Here is a 19,467-nt window from a genome sequence, read left to right as displayed (position 1 = left end):
GGCAGCCCTGGGATCAATTTCTGCTTTCCTGCCTGTCAGCTGTGCAAATTCTGAAGTGGCCACGACACTAATCGCCATGCCCTCTGGTTACCTGGTAGGATTTTAAATCATTGCAGCACTTCATTCTGCAGCAGAGATTTTCCTTTCTCCCTGTCAGAAGCTGTAGGTGTGAGCAGACCCCTTTGAAGTCCTGACAGAGAGATGTCAATTTCACTGGGGTGGGGGAGAATATCCATTTGGCACAATTTTGTGCACTCAGCACTAGTATATTCACACCACTTCAATTTGAAGTTGCTGTGGCTTCCCAGTCAGGAGAAATTGTTGAAGCCTTCTCCTTTGCACTTGAAGCCTTTGATCTGTAACAAATCCAAGGTGCAGTGCCTTGTCAAAGATTCATCTGCCAGATCAATGGATTTCTATCATCTTCCAGCCACCTGTGTTTATTTTTATTTCCCTTCACAGCTGAATGCACCTCAAGTACCCCATTGATCCTGACCACAATGTTTGTTTTACTTACTCTTGTGAGGATCCCGGCTGCCCGGTTGGTATCACACTGTGCCAGAACTGGAGAAAACAAAAAACAAGTCAAAGCAATGAACAGCATTAACAAGAGAGCAATATTCCAACAAATCTTTAAACATGTTGAAATAAATCATAGAACGCAAAGTAACACGGCAACAGAGAATCACCAAGTTTTCAGATGTAGCTTTCACAGAATGTAGAAAGTTACAGCACAGAAGGAGCATATTTTGCCCATCATGTTTGTCCTAACCTTTTGCAAGATAAAGGTAAAACCGTTACAAGATCACAGGCTAAATATTACATACGTAGGCCAGTTTTAAAATGGGTCAGATATCCTTTCAAAGTACTGATTGATACAACCAGCGACAAGTGAGACTGACATCGGATGCCACATGTCCTGCTCACCAGGACCAGTGAGAGAAATCATGGACCCTGGTGCTTCTCCTGTTTGGGCCCCCTTTCCAACCTCTGCCCTACCACCCATTTAACCCTCCTCCCCAAACCATGCACTTGAACATGTGTTCCAGCTGCGTGTCGTTGTGGGGAGATGATGGCGTAGTGGCATTGTCACTGGACTAGTAATTCAGAGACCCAGGAAAATGCTCTGGAGAACCGGGATAATGTCCAGATTCGAATCCCACCACGGTGGATAGTGAAATTTGAAGCTGGAAAATCTGGAATTAAAAGTCTAATGATGATCATGAAATCATTGTAGATTATTGTAAAAACCCATCTGGATTCATGAAGGTCCTTGGGGGAAGGGAATCTGTCCATCCTTACCCAGTCTGGTCTACATGTGACTTCAGACCCACAGCAACGTTGTTGACTTCTTAAAAAAAAAAAGCCCTCTGAAATGTCCTAGCAAGTCACTCGGTTCAAGGACAATTAAGGATGGGCAATAAATGCTGGCCCAAACAACGACACCCACATCCCATGAGTGAATTTTTAAAAAAGGTTAAAGCCTGATGCAAAATGACAGCATGGGCATCATCGGACCAATATTACTTGCTGACTGACATTATGATCTGCCTACTCTGCATATTTGAGAGAAATGTTAGGGGTGTGCCACTAACCCTTTTACCAACATGGCATCCGGCAGACTTTGCATCAGAAGTCCAAAGATGTGCGGGTTAGGTTGATTGGCCATGCTAAATTAACCCTAGTATCAGGGAGATTAGCAGGGTAAATTTGTTGCGTCATGGGAATAGGGTCCGGGTGGGATTATGTTCAGTGCAGACTCGATGGGCCGAATGGCTTCCTTCTGCACTGTAGGGATTCTATGAAGTGTGTACATGTGCTGCATACTCCATTTCAGAAATTAAAGAACTTCACAGCACACATAAATCCTATTTTATCCCCAGCATCTGGTCCTGTCTCTGAATCTAACCTAGGTGTCAGAATTCCCTACATAACAACTTTGCTTACAAAGCACTGAAAAGCACTTCTGTGGACTTGTGAAAGGCATTCTATAAATGCAAAGTTGTTTCTATTTAAATCTGTAAAACACAAAGACACTAAAGTACAATAAGTGTCCAATGAGTAACCTAGAGACAGTATGAAGTTTAAATCCAGTCACTTCAACAAGAAACTCAACTGGACAATTGTATTACTTTTGGAGAAAATAACCTGAAAATTTGCGATACTTAGGACATGCTTGGAAAAGAAGGCCTGTATTGCTGAACTTCTACTCATAATTCCACATGGACGCCAGTTCCAGGACAATCGGATCTCAGAACCTTGTCCTAAGTGGAGCATGCAAAAGGTGTTCCAGATTTGGAGAACCATGTGCTTGCACACAAGGCGTGAGGAGGCCACTTGCGATGGATAGGGGCGGTGCTGCCAATGAAGGCATGGGCAAAAGCTGAGTTGAGCCTGGGCCTCCACAGGGTACATTTGCAACTTGTGTGCACACTCCTCCTCCCGGACCCTGCTGCCAACGTTTTGAGCCTTGCCAGCAAACCTTCACTCGCAGTTTGCTCAGGTTGATTCCTTTGGCAGTACGGCTGAAGGAAACTTACTGGTTCTTGGACATTTTTGGGGGGTGGGGACAATGACTCTGGCACCCTCCAAAGAAAGATCAGTCTCTCAGGCTCTCCAAATTAGTGTGTGTAGGCTGGCAAAAACATCCCCCCGCCCCCAAACTCTCTCTCGCTCTCTCACTCGTGATCCTTTTTCACTTTTCCCCTTTTTCCCCTCTGCTTCCTACATCAATGCAACCGTTTTGTGGGGAAAATTCAAGGGGGAGGGGATAGGGATAGGAGTGTGGAGTGAGGGAGAGAGAGAAAAAACAGAAAGAGTAAACTTACTTCCTATAGGAAAATAGGGACAGGAGGAGGCCATTGAGTCCCTCAGATCATTCAATTAGACAATGGCTGGTCTCTAAAGTCAATTTCTTACCCTTGGTTCCTGATCCTTTGATACCTTTAACTAACAAAAATCTATCAATCTCAATCTTGAAAATTTGAACTGGTCCGAGGATCTAAAGTCTTTAAAGGATTCCAGATTTCCACTACCTTTCATATGAAAGCATTGCTTCCCAATTTCACTCCTGAACAGCTGAACTCTAATTTCAAGATGGCATCCTCTCGTTCTACACTCCCTACCAGAGGAAATGGTTCCCTCGTCATCCATCAAATTTCTTCTTCATTTTAAACATCTTGATTAGATTATCTCTCAACTTCACAGGAACACCATGACTTGAATTCACATAGCATCCTCAACACAAGTTGGGTTTCATTCCCGGATTGGCTGACTGTCTGTGTGGAGTTTGCACGTTCTCCCCACGGGTTTCCTCTGGGTGCTCCGGTTTCCTTCCACAGTCCGAAAGACGTGCTGATTACGTGCATTGGCCATACTAAATTCTCCCTCAGTGTACCCGAACAAGTGCCAGAGTGTGGCGACTAAAGGATTTTCACAGTAACTTCATTGCAGTGTTAACGTAAGCCTACTCGTGACTAGTAAATAAACTTTGGCTGGAATTTTACTACCTCGCCTGCCTGAGGCTCGTAAGATCCCATCTGAGGCCAACGAAGAATGCCTTCTCCGTTGGCTTCGGGCAGGATCTTACGACCCTTGGGTGGGTGAGACTGTAAAATTCCGGCACTTAACTTATACCAACTGTGCTCATAATTTAACCCTTTAAGCCCCCACAATAAGCAACAGACCCAATTCAAGGCCTTGCTTTAAAACTGCATCACTTACCCCAGGTGCTGCTTGAAAGGATGGGCGAGCGATGCCTGGTAGGCCTAGTTTGTGCTGGATGGTTGTCGCTGATACGATCTGTGCAGAAGACATTGCTGCCATACTCTGAAGGGCTTTGTCCTTTACCGCCTGATCCTTGAAACACAACACAACACACTCTTAGACCAGGCTCCACTGCCAAAGAGATGTGCTGCTCCACTGCCTCTGGACCCACATGCTTCGCCCAGTAACCCAAAAAGCAAGCAATAATTTCCAAAAAAAATACATCTTTTAAAATGAGGAAACACATTAAAGCTGACTTTGATGACTCGGTCACTCCCGTGAATTCAATTGAAATTGCCTATCTTAAACCCCTCTCTCCCAACCCGGGTTCTGCATCCTCTCTGTTCCTCATGTGTAACATGCTGAGTTCACAGAATCGTATAGCACAGAAAGAGCTCACTTGGCCCAAAGTGACTGTCATGGCTCGTTGGAACCCACTTACCCTGGTCTTTTCTCCAAAACCCTACAAATAATTTCCCTCCCAATATATATTCAATCCCCTTTTGAAAGTTATTGCTGAACCTTCCCTTCCTTTCAGGCAGCACTTTCCAGATAATAAACGTCTCACTGTGTAAAAAAAATTCTCATCGCCACGTCCCTCTGCTTACTGACCCCTCCTGCCAATGGAAACCATTTCGACCTATCCACTCCCATCAAAACTCTTCAAATAATTAAGCCAAGTGTTCCTTTTAACCCAAAGACTATACTGTAAGCCTACTTGTGACACTAATAAATAAACTTTAAAACTTTGGTTGGATGTGTGTCAGGTGCAGCATTTGAGGTTTTAACCATTGTTTCGTTGTGTGTTCCATGAATTGGAGCCATCTTTATAGATGCGAAAATGCTTCCGAAATCACTCCCAGGTGATAGTACATGATTATCCAATGTATTCAAGTGGTTTTCCATTGCAACACAAGCGTTTGCACATTTGTTTTAAATGGGTGGACGGAGTGGATGCTTAAGCTGGTGGGTGCTGATCAAGCGGCCTGGATGGTGTAGAGCTCGAGTATTGGAGCTGCACTCATCCAGCAAAGTTGAGAGTATTCCATCTCACTCCTGACTTGCGCTGTGTAGTTGGCAGGCTTTGGGGAGTCAGGAAGTGAGTTACGCGCACAGAGTTCCCAGCCTCTGACTTGCTCTTGTCGTCACAGTATTTACGTGACGAGTTCAGACAAATTTCCAGTCAATATTGGTGGGGAATTCAACAATGGTAGTGTCGTTGAATGTCAAGGGGGAGCTAGGTATACTCCCTTTTGTTGCAGATGTACATACAAAACAGTAAGCAACACTGAGAAGCACAGCACTGAGCTGCTCCAGCAGCACAACAAATATACCAGGAAAGAAACTAGGCTGCACAGGAAATTTAGCGGCTTTTGTCAACATGGTGGAAGATGCACAGCAAGTTCCTGTAGTGTCAGGGAAAGGCTAAGAAGCCATGTCCTTGACAAATGGCTGATTGGTCATTTATCTCACTGCACTTTGTGGGACTTTGTTGTGTGGTAATTGGCTGGTGTGTTTTTTCCAACATTACAATAGGAACTCCATGTGAAAACTTGAGAAGGAAACATTTACACGTCCATATGGAAAAGCAGGGGAGTGGAACTAATTGGATAGCACAGACATGATGGGCCAAGTGGCCTCCTCCTGTGCTGTAACATTCTATGAAACGTGACATTTTAAAAATAATGCAAGGCCAAAAAGAATCAAATGTATTTCTCTGATCAGGTTTCCCCAAAATAAAAGCTGTTCTACAAAATTAAAACTGAAAGCATCACATAGTCTGCTTCACAATACTGCGGCAAAATATTAAAAAAAGTTTCACTAGTACAGAAGGAATAAATTGACTATTCTAAGCATGACCCATCAACATCCATGCAAATTTCACAATGAATCAACGTAACTTAGATCTGGTGGCACTGACAATTTGCTTTTTAAAAAAATGGAAATTCCAATTTAATTATGTTTCCTTCCTTCAGTGTAACGACTTGTGTAGTTCCCAACTGTTGCAAACACATTGGGTGTTGTTTCCAAGTGAACATTTTGATACCCGCAAGTCTGGCGCGTTAGCAGGCTGCTGGGCCGCATGGGGACCACTATTCCCACTTAACCTGAGCTCATCCAAAGCTTTGCTGGCTCTATGTCTCTTTTACCTATTACCCCTGTGCTCGCCGACCTACACTGGCAATAGGTCCAGCAATACCTCCATTTTATAATGCCTATCTTGGTTTGCAAATCCTTCCATGTCCTCACCCCATCAGCCCCACAACTCTCTGAGACATCAAGCCGTTCTTTGATTCTGGCCTCCGATATGGAAGTAACTCTAATCGCTCCACCATTGGTGGGTGTGCCTTCAGCTGCCTAGGCCCATGTTTTGGAGCTCGCCCCTCACCTCCCCAAGCCTCTCCATCTCCTCTTTGCAGATGTACTTTACAAACTATCTCTTCAATCAAGTTTTGGGTCACCTGTTTGAACATATCCATTGGAGCTTGGCACACATTTTGTCTGATAACACTTCTGCATTCTACAACCTTAAAGGTGCTGTATAAATGCAAATTGTTGTTATCCTTATCTACAACTGAAGGGATTCACTCCATATCAAGCAGCCCAGTTAATTCCTCTCTCCCACTGCTTGCTGTCCTAGTCAAGAGACCCTGAGTGCCAACTGTGGTAGCCCATACTCAACATAATTTTGTTTTTTGCCATTTATTTTTTTGATCTATTGTTTCAAATTTGGACATTGTCAACCCACATTGTATAACTTCTATTGCACTTTCAACATAGCCATGCAACACACACTTGCTCTTCATGCATAGCCCAGCTAAAACAGGAACCTAGAATCGGTGTTTGCAATCCTTTAAAGGCCAGCGTGTTACTCTAAAAGGCCCAAGTTCATGTGTTATAATCCATGTTTGATGTCGACTAAATACAATAAGCCTCAATGTATCTGCAGATTATCTTACTGCCATAAAGGAGCAAGGGGAGGAGGACATTTAACCCCTTAAACATATTCTACCATTCAATTGGATCATGGATGTCTTGCGTCTTGGCTCCATAGCCCATAATAGCCCTTACCAAAGATCTTATCTGTGGAGAGAAAAATGAGTTAAAGTTTCAGGTTTGCGACCATTCATCTGAATGATTGCAGGCTTGAAACATTAACTCTTATTCTTCTCTTTTCACAGGTGCTTCCTGACCTGCTCCAGCATTTTGTACTTTTGTTTTAGGTTTACAACAACTGTACTATTGTGCTTTCGTAATGATCAATAGCAGATCTGAAATTTTCAAATGACAGAGCGAGCAGGCGGGGAAGGGGGTAGGGGGCGATTTGTGGATTTCCATCAGTGTTTGAGTGAGTGCTTCCTGACACCACCCCTGAATGGCCTGGGCTCTACTTTTTAAGTGGCCATCCCTCACTCCCACCTCTCAGCTGCCAGAAGAAATAGGTCTCAGTAATGAGGCAGCATTTTAAAATCAAGTCTGAAGGGAGGCCGTCAATTGTTAAGATCTCTAGTATTCTGAAATGTTGACATTTGTACTGTGGATGACCTGAGCCTTGAGGTTTGGGACAAAATTCACATTATGGGGCTTGAGATGAGCATGCTTTAGCACAGGAGTCGAGCAGTTCGCTCAGACATAGGAAGCAGGCAGGGGAGGCATGCGGGGGTGGTTGGCAAGGAAGGGGCAGGCCAGTTATGTGTATGGACAGCCAACAACAGGCGACAGCGAGGCACCCGCACCCCAACCCCCACCCTCCCTTCCTGAGAGCATACACCAACTGTCAAGTGAATAATTTTGCCCCCAACATCCCGCACTCAAGTAAAGAACAAAACAAATAATAAGTATTGGTCTTTTGAAAATACTTACCATGTTCGTTACCTGTTTGCAATAATAGATAAGTTTGTTAAAATATTTTTGGATGGTAGAACAGATAAAACCACATTACATTCTTTTGTTTTATAAAAAAAACTCAACAGTAATCAATACAAAATGGCAAAACTGTTCTGGATTTTCTCTTTCTTGGGTAATTTAATGACATCAGTAAATGCTGCCCCTTTATTTACGAATGACACACAGATAGTCCATATGTTACCATTTGTTCAGCATCAGCATCAGCTGCCTGCTTGTAAATGTCCAATTCAATCACGGCACCAATGGGAAGGAATAGCAGCAAAACTGCTCTTGTGGGTTTTAAAAGCTTTGTTCAGCTGTCCGACTGTTTGATCTGCGTAGTTACAAATTGCTCTCGTCACTAAAACTTAATAATCGTTGCCCCTCTCCTCCCTTCCTCCAACCGTTCACTCAAAAAAAAAGCACACACACAAAAATATATCATAGCAGAAAACGACATCTATCCTTGCAAGCTGCTTTGCTTCCCATCTCTAACGCCAGAGAAAAAAAAAATGCTCGAAAAAAGTGGCTTTGGTGACAAAAGATAAAGAGCAAAATCATATCAATAGCCTACACGGGGAATAGACCGAGCGGGCAGTTGGGCAGAACAGAGTCTGCTTTTCTTCTAATAAGCCGTTCGGTTGTTGTTGAAGCTCATTTTGCACACTAATCGTAGATTATACAACACAGAAGTATGCGCCCTGTGCAGGTTCTTTGAAAGAGCTATCTTAATTAGTCCCACTCCTCTTATTCTTCCCTTACAGTCTTTAACGTTTTTCATTATTTATATTCAATTCCCTTTTGAAAGTTACCATTGAATCTACTTCATTCCAGGCAATGAATTCCAAATCATCATAACTCACTACGCAAAGTAGAAACTCATTTCCCCTCTCTGCGTCTTTTGTCAATTAACTCAAATCTGTGTCCTCTGGTTGCCCACCACTGGAAACAAATTTTTCCTTGCTTAACCCCATCGAAACGCTTTATGATTTTGAACACCTCGATTAAATCTGCCCTTGACCCCCTCTACTCCAAGAACAGCAGTGCCGGCTTCACCAGCCTCTCTACACAACAGAAGCCCTTCATCCCTGGTACCGTTCTAATAAATCTCTTCTGTGCTCTTTCGAAAACCTTAATACCCATTTTGAATTTTTTTTTTGCCCCCCCGCCCCCCCCACACCAAACTGTGTCAATAATGGGACTTAAATCAATTATTAACTTCAGATCTCTCACGTTACATTTCACTGCCTGATACCATTGAGACATAATCAAGGTAGAGAAATATTTCTCCGAAATTTCGAATATCTGCAACATAAGTAGGAACGTGCCCCAAAAATGGGTAAAGGGGATTGGAAACAATTCCTTAAATTCCAATTTTTATACATGTGCCACTTATACATTTTTTTTTGCCACTGACAAATTCAAATACACTCATGACATGCTAAAAATCCAGGACAGTTTAAGATCGATATCAGCAGAAATTTTAAACATCTCAAAATACTTGAACTTACTTTCGAAAAATGAACTGAACACTTAAAACTTTATCTTAAATCAGGTAAATTTGGTGTTCTCCCTTCTCCTATTAAAATACTGAAAGCTTCACACATACAGCTTGCGCTGTGAAGACTTGTAAAAATACTGAATAACTCCTGTCCTGTGTTGCTGCTCACTGCACTATGAGTAATTTTCTATCAGAGCAAAAGTAAACAAAACAGAGTGGTGTACAGCATTTCAGTATTTTTTTTTCCTTTCTCCCTCTAGGCCAGTTTTCTAATTTGCTTTTCATTAGACAGAAAGCGGTTAGTACAAAAAAGCTAGTTGTGTCAGCCAGGCAACAGCCAATGCCCATGAAAGAGCGTGCATACATAGCTACCCCAACATACTGCATAATGAGCATCAATTAATCCTCCTTATTGTGTAGCGAAATGCTGCTGACCTCACACTCAAAAGGAGTTGTGTTTTCTTTTTGTGTATAAATTATTAAAATCCCCTTCTTTTAATAACGCCAGTGGAAAGTTTCTGGCACTGTCTTGTGCGTGCGTAATAACTGGGTGAAGTATCAAAATACGTTGCTACCTTCAGCCGAGCACGGAACGCAATCAGGCTAGAGCATCAGGTCTTGTTTACAACCACAGTGTGTGCTCATTCCTCCAAAGCGAGCAACCTGCTTTGCTTTCCGGTTGATATTTCAACAATTTACGAGCACAGTATTCTTACTTTTCAGCCTGGCTTATGTGGCCAAAAAAAATACTAAACATTAAAAATGCCCTGGGTTGTGGGGGAGTGGCGAAATTAAGGTGCATCGTTGGGAAAGGGGAATAACCCCACCCCAGATTCCAGCCTGGTTGCAATGGGAAGGAGTTTTAAACAGAACTCTGTTTATTGAGAGGTTGGGGGGGGGGGGGGTGAGAGAGGAATAGTGAAAGTGTAAATGTCTTGAGAACAAGAAGAAAAATACTGTTCATCAGAACCATCAAGGCTTGTTTGTGCTCGTTAACATGTGTTTTATTTATAACCTGCTTTTGGAGTAATTATTTTTGAAACCAAGGAAAAAGGTTTTACTGTGTTTTTTTTTTAAAGTCTCATTGTTGTATTTATCACTTTAGTACTAATTGCTAAGTCCTATTCTTAGCAAAATGGTGAGTTATTACAAATAGCCGAGCACTAAATACTGGTGGTTAATGTTTGAAAGTTCCAATTTTAACCTTTACATAGTGAGTCATGTAAGTCTAACCAATTAATACTTTTCTATGCACTTTCAGTGTAAAATAGGGTCTGACAATAAAAAGAATTCTTCCTTTTAGCCTTTCACCAGTTTTCGTGTTTTGTGATTCTATATAATTAATGCCATTTTTTCAATTTTTTTTTAATAAGAAGCACTTGGACTTTTGTCCTTAATATAAATTGTCCCATTGGTAAGACGCAGCATGGGTTCATGAAGAGAAGGTTCTGTTTGACTAATTTGGTGGAATTCTTTGAGAACATTACATGTGCAGTGGACAATGGGGAACCTGTGTATCTGGATTTCCAGAAAGCATTTGACAAGGTGCCGCACCCAAAGACTGCTACATAAGATAAAGGTGCACGGTGTTACGGGTAATGTATTAGCATGGATAGAGGATTGGTTAACCAACAGAAAGCAAAGAGTGGGGGTAAATGGGTGTTTTTCTGGTTGGCGATCAGTGACTAGTGCTGTGCCTCAGGGATCAGTGTTGGGACCGCAATTGTTTACGATTTACATAGATAATTAGGAGTTGGGGACCAAGTGTAGTGTGTCAAAATTCGCAGATGACACTAAGATGGGTAGCAGAGCAAAGTGTGCAGAGGATGCTGAACGTCTGCAAAGGGATATAGATAGTCTAAGTGAGTGGGCGAGGGTCTGGCAGATGGAGTACAATGTTGGTAAATGTGAGGTCATCCATTTTGATAAAAAATTGCAGCATGCTGCTGTGTAGAGGGACCTGGGTGTCCTTGTGCAGGAATCTCAAGGAGTTGGTTTGCAGTGCAGCAGGTCATTAAGAAGGCAAATAACATTTTGTCCTTTATTGCTAGAGGGATGGAGTTTAAAAACAGAGAGGTTATGTTGCAGCTGTATAAGATGTTGGTGAGGCCACACCTGGAGTACTGTGTACAGTTTTGGTCTCCTTACTGGAGAAAGGATATACTGACACTGGAGGGGGTGCAGAGGAGATTCACTAGGTTGATTCCGGAGTTGAGACGGTTGGCTTATGAGGAGAGGCTGAGTAGACTGGGGCTATACTCATTGGAATTTAGAAGAATGAGGGGAGATCTTATAGAAACAAATAAGATTAAGAAGGGAATAAATAAGATAGAAGCAGGGAAGTTGTTTTCACTGGCGGGTGAAACTAGAACTAGGGGACATGGCCTCAAAATAAGGGGAAGTAGATTTAGGACTGAGTTGAAGAGGAACTTCTTCACACAAAGGGTTGTGAATCTGTGGAATTCCCTGCCCAGTGAAGCAGTTGAGGCTACCTCATTAAATATTTTTAAGGCAAGGATACATCAATTTTTGAACAATAAAGGAATTAAGGGTTATGGTGAGCGAGCGGGTAAGTGGAGCTGAGTCCACAAAAAGATCAGCCATGATCTCATTGAATGGTGGAGCAGGCTCAAGGGGCCAGATGGCCTGCTCCTAGTTCTTATGTTCTTAATGCTCTGACGACACAGTGGTTGGGATGGGAATGATTGTGACCCATGCCGACAGTAATTTGAGTTGTGCTGCAGACACACGAGAATGTAACAAATAGAAGCTGCAGTAGCCCCTTTAACCCTGCAACCCTGCTCTGCCATTCAACAAGAACATGGCTAATCTTTTTCCTCAACTCCAATTTCCCATACTATCCCCATATTGCTTAATTCTCTTAGTACCCAGAAATTGGTCAATCTCTTGACCTCCATTTGGAATATGTTCAATGGTCGAGCATCCATAGTTTGCTGAAGTGGAGAACTTGGTGTGAATGTGACTAGAACTTGACTTTCTGGTGCGCTCTGGCAGCAGAGCTGACACAAGATCTGGCACAGTCGCCGAAGCAAGCTTTCAAGAGCACCATAGCAAAATAATTTCCCCTCCGCCGAACGTGAGCCTTTATTATATTTCCATACAGCATGGTGGTTAAAAAATGGTGTCAATTCCCTGAAATGCGTTTGTTTCACTTTACGTTCGTTTCACTTTACGTTCTTGTGGGGAAGGAATGATAATCAATAACCACCCCGCGTCTCACAGCTCGTTGGGAATACTCAAAGCTCCTCACAAAAAAAGTTGGCTGATTCACGTGTCAGCCAGCTCAATGCAAAAATCCAAGTGCTTCACCTGGGCTCAACTGACTGGAGCGAACACTGAAATTCACAAATACACCTCTTGGAGGAATTGCAAGGCCATGAGGTGGTGGGGTGCGTGCACGGTGCAGGGAGAGGGCATGGAGGATTAAGTGACCATCAGCTGATGGGGCAAAAAAAAAAGGAATTAGAGGCTCTGTTCCTGGCTCAGTGTGTGTGTAAGACTGTTTTTGTTACTTGCCAAGCATATCTGGCAACACAGAGGTTTATTTTTTGGCGGGGGGGGGGGGGGGGGGTGGATTTAGGATTTTTTTTCGACCACTAGATGGTGTAATGCAAGAGGCAAATGACCCAGTGCTCCGACAAATTAAATATCTTTCCTCAAGAATCGGGACCTTTTTCTTGAGTGGATCTGACGTTGCATCTTGGTGCATGTGTGTTTTGTTTTAAAGGAGCGATCTGTACGGAAAGCCTCCATTTCCCACTGGCTCCCCCGTAAGTTGGGTCGCTAAGACAGAACTGATTCCGAGTCAGTCACCAGCTGCCAATCACTCTTGCCAGCATGTTCCTCTCGCTACATTCAAAAAACCAGATGCCTCCCATATTTAACAAGCCCAACAGAGCCAGGCCAGCTCGTTATCTGCACTGTGCAATTTAAGCATATCTGATAGGAAATTTTTTGTTTTTGGAAATGCTGCTCGGCTTTTATTTCTCTCCTCTTTCACCATTTTTAACCCTTTTGAGTATCGCGCCCATTTACGCAGAAGCAAACCACCTGCACCATTGCTGATATTCTTCTCCCGTAGCCTAAGTGTGTTTCAAGTATCAAATCCTGCCCTGTCACTATTTCAGCAAGTGAAATAACCCCGTTTACAGAATTACCTGACCTCAATCTCATAATAATGTGGAAATTAAGGGTTCATTTAAAATGTGTGTTTGTGTGCGTGTGCGTGTTATTTACAAAAATTAATGAAACATTCAGCACTAATGATTGCGTTGTCAAAAGCCTCTGACAAATTCTTACACCTGACACAAGAGCCACACATGCAGTTCAAGCAGCTTTTAATTTTTTGGAGCTGGAAGTTGAATCAGTTCAATATTAAGATTCCTGCCCGCACCCATTTTAAAAAAAAACAACCAGTGAAAGGTCTAATCGTTCTGATCTACTTTTAAATGTGCAAGGCAACCCACCCAGAGGTGTTAAATTAAAACAGCTAGGCAGACAGAGGCATGCAAAAAGGAGAGATTCAGACGGAGGAAGTCTCAGCAGACAATAAGAGTACTCTCTGCGGAAAAGGAAAATAAGTCGGAAGCATAGCAACTGCGAGCCCAAAGCAGACAAGCGCATACCTTTAGCTTGGAATGAATCTCACGAGATTTCCTTCTGGCAAGAACCTGAATGTGACTAGACACCTAAAGGGTAGGGGAAGGGAGGAAAACAAAGAGAAAAAAAAAAGAGCCTGTAACCATGGAAACAAAAGCCCCTTGCAACTAGGCGAGCCAGACGTACCTTTATGGCAGCTTGTATTTCCCGAACTTTCTTCCTTGCTAACACCTGTATGTGACTAGACACCTACATAGTGCAACCCATAAAACAAAAAAAAAACACAAAAGGGAAATTAAAGGTGAAACATGTCTTCTGTCTGCGGTCGTTGGCTTTTTTTTTTGGAAAACATTATTTGTTCCTTTTTAATGAGCTTAGCACTTAAAAGAGGTAATTGCATTCCCAGCAGGCAACTATACACCAGCGCAGCACTGAGTGTCATCACTTCAGAAACCTTCTTGCAGAAAGGACCAGCAGCTCCTCTTGTGTGTGTGTGTACACATTTTCTTTTTGAAAATCGCCCCAAACGACTGATTTCAACCTGAGGGCTAGATCCATCCCTCCTGGCCTCTGACACCATTGTCATCAATTAATCAGATTGGAATATAAGCTTTCAGAGTGAGTAATGCAGAAAAACCATGCAGGGATAAAACAAAATAAGGTCGCAGCTCGTCAGCAGACCAGATTTCAATGAGAAAGACAGGAGGCATACTACCGGGTTCAACAAGGCTCCGAATTGTGCAATGAAATAATAAAAAGGCATGCAAATTTTGAAATCAAGACCCGCCTTGGGCTGCTTGTAAAGAACTGAAATGAAGCAGTTCCCAATCAATTAATTGATGCAATGCGAGTTAGCTTACGGAAGTGTAACTCTAATCCAAGTATTCAGTCTTAAACAGAAACTCAAGGACTATCTGCAGCAATCCTAAATGATATTGAGATTCCACAAAGGATGTCAGACTAGACTAATTTCCAGCGTAATGCATCTTAGTCTTCAAGATAGTTTCAAAGAGTTGGGACTCTACACTTCAGGGAAGTGTTAACTTAGAGGTGATCTGATTTGAGGTTTATGAGATGCTGAATTAAGAATCATAGATTGGTTACAGCACAGAAGAGGCCATTCAGCCTTTCATGTTTCTGTTGGTCTCTGTAAGAGCAACTTTTTTTTTAAAATTGTTCATGGAACGTGGGTGTCATTTGCTGGGCCAGTATTTGTTGCTGATTCGTGAGGGCATTTAAGAGTCAACCACATTACTGTGGGTCTGGAGTTAAAAATAGGCCAGACCAGGTAAGGATGACAGCTTTTCTTCCCTAAAGGACATTAATGAACCAGATGGATTTTTACAATGATGAACAATGGTTTCATGGTCATCTTTAGATTTTTAATTCCAGATCTCTTTTTTTTTACCGAATTCAAATTTCACCATCTGCCACGGCGGGATTTGAACCCCCGAGTCCCCACAGCATTACCCTGGGTCTCTAGATTACTATTCCAGTGACAATACCACTACACCACTGTCCCCCAATCAGAAGACCCACTCCTCTGCCTTTTCCTCATAGCTTCACAAATTTGTTCTCTTCAGTTAATTACCCAATCATCTTAAATCCATGCCCCCTGGTTCGAGATCTTTCTCCAACGAGAACAGTCTCTCCCTATCTATTCTATGCACACTCTTATTACTTTGAAAAACTGTACCAAATCTGTTCTCGACTTTCTCTTTTCTGAAGAAAACAGCCCCAGCTTCTCCAATCTACACTCGTAACTGAAGCCTCTCATCCCTTGAACCATTCACTTAAATATTCTCTGCACCCACACCAATGTCTTCGCATCCTTTTTAAATTGTGGTGCCCAGAGTTGGCTGCAATACCGCACTCCAGTTGTTGAGGTTGAACCAGTATTTTATAAAATTTATCAGAACTTCCTTGCTTCTGAATTCTCTGCCTCTATTATAAAGTCCAAGATCCCGTATTCTTTATTAACTGTTTCCTCGACAAGTTTTGCCACCATGTAAACCCAGTCCCTCTCTTCCTGCATACCCTTAATTGTAACATTTACTTTGTATTGCTTTTTCTTACTCTTCCTTCCAAGATGTATCATTTCTCTGCATTAAGTGTCATCTGCCTTGTGCTTGCCCATACCTGTTTACATGCTGTTACATGGTTATGTGGATTGACCAAGGTAAGTTGCGCCTTAGTGTCCCAAGATCTGTAGGTTAGCTGGATTAGCTATGGTAAATGTGTGGGGTTACGGAGATAGAGTGGGAGAAAGGGCATGGGCAAGAAACTCTCGGAGTTGGTACAGCCTCAATGGGCCGAATGGTCTCCTTCTGCGCTGTAGTAATTCTATGATTCTTAAAATCTATCACTATCCCCCTCACAGTTCACAATACTTGTGAATATTTTTTGGGTGGGGTGCAGTATACATATATCGTGATAAATGAGGTATCATGATTGTGCAGGACACTGTGGATAAACCAGAGGCTCTTTACTTGTCCCGTCATTGTTCATATAAAATTGATAGTTCCGAAATATAGAGACTGAGAAGACAACACATTCGCATTCAAATGTTCTACCAAAGACAGGGTAGTTCAAATTTACTGGTAGTCAATGTAATTGAAGATGATTCAGATGGGGTTAACATAATGGGATTTGCTTACTAATAAAGGACAGAATTGTGACTGGGGCCTGATCAATAGGGAAATATTCCAAGTGAATAAGTATTAATTGCATTTAGTCTGGTTGCCATATTAACAATGTCACAACTTATGAACGGAGCTGTTAGACACAATTTTCTATTGATCCAAATGTTAAGACAAGTGATTATGCAATTCATTGATTCTAAAGCACATATCCATCCTCAACTCTCATTTTTAAAATCAGTTTATCTGTACTAAACCTTTCAAAAGTGATGACAGCAAAACGTAATTTCAACATTAGATTACGTAGAAAAAAAGCGGCCATTCAGTCCCTTGAGCCTGTTCTGCCACTGAACGTGACAGATCAGTACTCACATGTACCTCAACTCCATTTAGCCAACAATGCCATACATGCCTTAACAAAAATCTATTGATCCCAGTCTTAAACTGTTAATTTCAAATTACAATTAAAAATCTGTATTTCAGTGCATGTGATAAACTTCTAGATAGGAGTTTATCTTGGACTCATTTTTTAATTAAACACAGTATTCTGAGGTGGTTAAGAGGGGCTGAATGGTTCGGCGCTACTGCATCTACCCTGTGAAATGGCCAGTTAGGAGAACTGATCTAGCAGCATTTAAACTGAGGGGATCCTTTGAGTTTAATCTCAGTCCTTCACGTAGAGCGGCACGGTGGCACACTGATTAGCACTGCTGATTGACAGCTTCAGGGACCTGGGTCCGGTTCTGACCATCTGGTTGTTCCAGTTGCCTCCCGCAGGGTTATGGGACAGGGTGGGAATGTGCACCCGCACCCCCCCCTCCCCCCCACACCCCCCACCCCACCCCGCCCCACCCATGGCTCCATGCATTCCGTGCCATTCCCCAAAACCTCCAGATAGTCAGGTTAAAATCAGCATCGTTCTTCACTTGTTCGGGAGATGTTCCTGGCTTTCAGAAGGTGAACATGGCTGTTTGAGGTTACTTCTTTGTGACTCCACCCAAAAAAATCTTGAAAATGATAACCTAACGTGAAAATTGCCGTCCTTCATCCCTACACCAGAAGAGGATTAAGCCATTTACCCCTTAAGCCAGTTCATGGCTGATCTGTGACCTAACTCTGTACACTTGCCTTTGCCCTATATGGTATGCCCTTAATTAATTTGATTAATAAAAATCCATCAACCTCAGATGTGAAATTAATGAGTGACCCAGGATCAACTGCCATTTACAGGAGAGAGTTCCAAACTCCAAACACCTTTTGCACGTAGAAGCATTTCCTAATTTCACTTCAAAAAGGTCTGGCTTCAATTTTTAGACTATACCCCCTAGTCCTATACTCCCCAGTCAGTAGAATGGTTTCTCTCTATCGACCATCTCCATTCCCTTTACCATTTCAATTGCACCGCGCCCCCCCCCGACCCTCACCCCACCATGACATGTATATTCATATTCATACTTGAGAACTGCGTACCGGTATATTTAAAAAACACATATTTTAGCTGCTTCAGCGTTCATTTAAAAATTAGAGCTGCTAATTGACAAAATGTTCACAGACAATAGCAACAAACATTTTGTTTTTGTGAATGTAACTGCAGTGATGACAGCAAAGTACAAAATTAAACAGAGCAAGCCAGTGGCATACAACAGCTCAGTGGAGCCAACTCAAGTGACACCTACCCCAAAAGTCTGCAACATGCACATAAGCCCAACGATCTATTTTACCTGCTTCCTAGTTCGTGTCTTCCCTGTCCTTAACTTGATGTACCTGGCTATCAATTCATTACGACCTGCAAAATACAAGCACACCCAATTAGAACTACAAATCTTCGCAAATAAAGACAAATTTCATTCTACAAACATTAAGAAAAGTTTCGTTAGTTTCGTACACTCAATCATTGAGGATAATCGAGTCAAAACTCAATGGATTTTTGGGTATTAGGAGAATCAAGAGATATATATGTAACTGAGGTTGACTGTCATTCTTGTTGAATGATGGAGCAAACTCCAGGGGGTTCAAATGGTCTGGTCTGAGATATCATGCTTTATTTATGCATACTCTTCATGGAGAAAGAGCTAGGAGCTGTTGAACTGAAGGTGGCAAAGAAATTTCATTTGGAGCTGAAAGAGAAATTAGTTACATATTCCAGCAGAGAAAACTTAACTGAGCATTACACAAAGGTTTACATCACAGCAACAGATAATTCAGTCCAACTGATCCACACCAGTGTTTTGCATCATATGTGCCTCCTCCCATCCTTTCTTCTTCTCATCCTATTGATATACCTTTCTATTCCTTTCTCCATTTTGCTTATTTAGCTTCCACTTAAAAAGTATGTAAACAGATATTTACTCTTAATTGGTTTTAACTTTACTGATCTGGGGGAGGATGAATATAAGCAATGATTTATAACATAAGCATTGGCACCAAAGCAAAACCAATAATGTTGGACTTATGCTGCATTCCTTGTGACCTCAGAATGTCCCAAAGCGGTTGGGGATTAGGGCTGCTGTAAATACAGAACCTCAGTGTGAACTTATTCTCGAGCTTTGTTCTGAAATCCACTGCAATCACTTTGCAATATCATTGAGTAATACAGCACACAAGGTGTTTGTTCGGCCCATCGTGCCCATGCCAGCTCTTTAAAGGAGCTGTCCAACTGATCTCACTCCTCATATTCGGCGGTGGCACAGTGGTTAGTACTGCTGCTGCCTCACTGCATCAGGTGACCTGGGTTCAATTCCCGGCTTGGGTCACTGTCTGTGTGGAGTTTGCATGTTCTCCCCGTGTCTGCGTGGGTTTCCTCCGGGTCAGTTGAAAGATGTGCCGCTTAGGTGGATCGGCCATAGTAAATTGGCCCTTAAATGTCCAAGGATGTGCAAGTTAGGGGAATTAGCAGGGTAAATACGAAATTTCAAGGCCACAACAATAGTTTGATGAAAAAATGGAACTTAAGAATCTATCGAGAAAGAGCTTGGATTTCAACTTCAGCATAACGTGATGCTTTGGACCGAGACTGAATCAGTGAGACACAAGTCACTGAATTTAGGTCACAGT

General features: G+C 42.4%; 1 protein-coding gene across 4 annotated transcripts in view; it reads right to left on the bottom strand.

The window, feature by feature from the left end:
* The window catches only part of tead1a (TEA domain family member 1a), a 213,227-nt gene that overhangs the window by 31,217 nt on the left and 162,543 nt on the right, over window positions 1-19,467 (bottom strand). For 2 of the 4 annotated variants that reach the window (XM_078220880.1, XM_078220877.1), the window contains 6 exons: window positions 18,135-18,199; window positions 13,961-14,023; window positions 13,801-13,863; window positions 7,630-7,641; window positions 3,724-3,858; window positions 518-564 (listed from right to left, as the gene is read on the bottom strand). In XM_078220880.1, coding sequence (XP_078077006.1) covers window positions 518-564; window positions 3,724-3,858; window positions 7,630-7,632 — 185 coding nt within the window. In that variant the 5' untranslated portion in view covers window positions 7,633-7,641; window positions 13,801-13,863; window positions 13,961-14,023; window positions 18,135-18,199. The remainder of the gene's footprint in view (window positions 1-517; window positions 565-3,723; window positions 3,859-7,629; window positions 7,642-13,800; window positions 13,864-13,960; window positions 14,024-18,134; window positions 18,200-19,467) is intronic. The other 2 variants (XM_078220879.1, XM_078220878.1) reach the window with 2 other exon arrangements.

Source organism: Mustelus asterias, chromosome 9 (assembly GCF_964213995.1).
Source record: "Mustelus asterias chromosome 9, sMusAst1.hap1.1, whole genome shotgun sequence".
NCBI lineage: Eukaryota > Metazoa > Chordata > Chondrichthyes > Carcharhiniformes > Triakidae > Mustelus > Mustelus asterias.
This window is presented reverse-complemented; position numbering and strand designations above follow the sequence as displayed.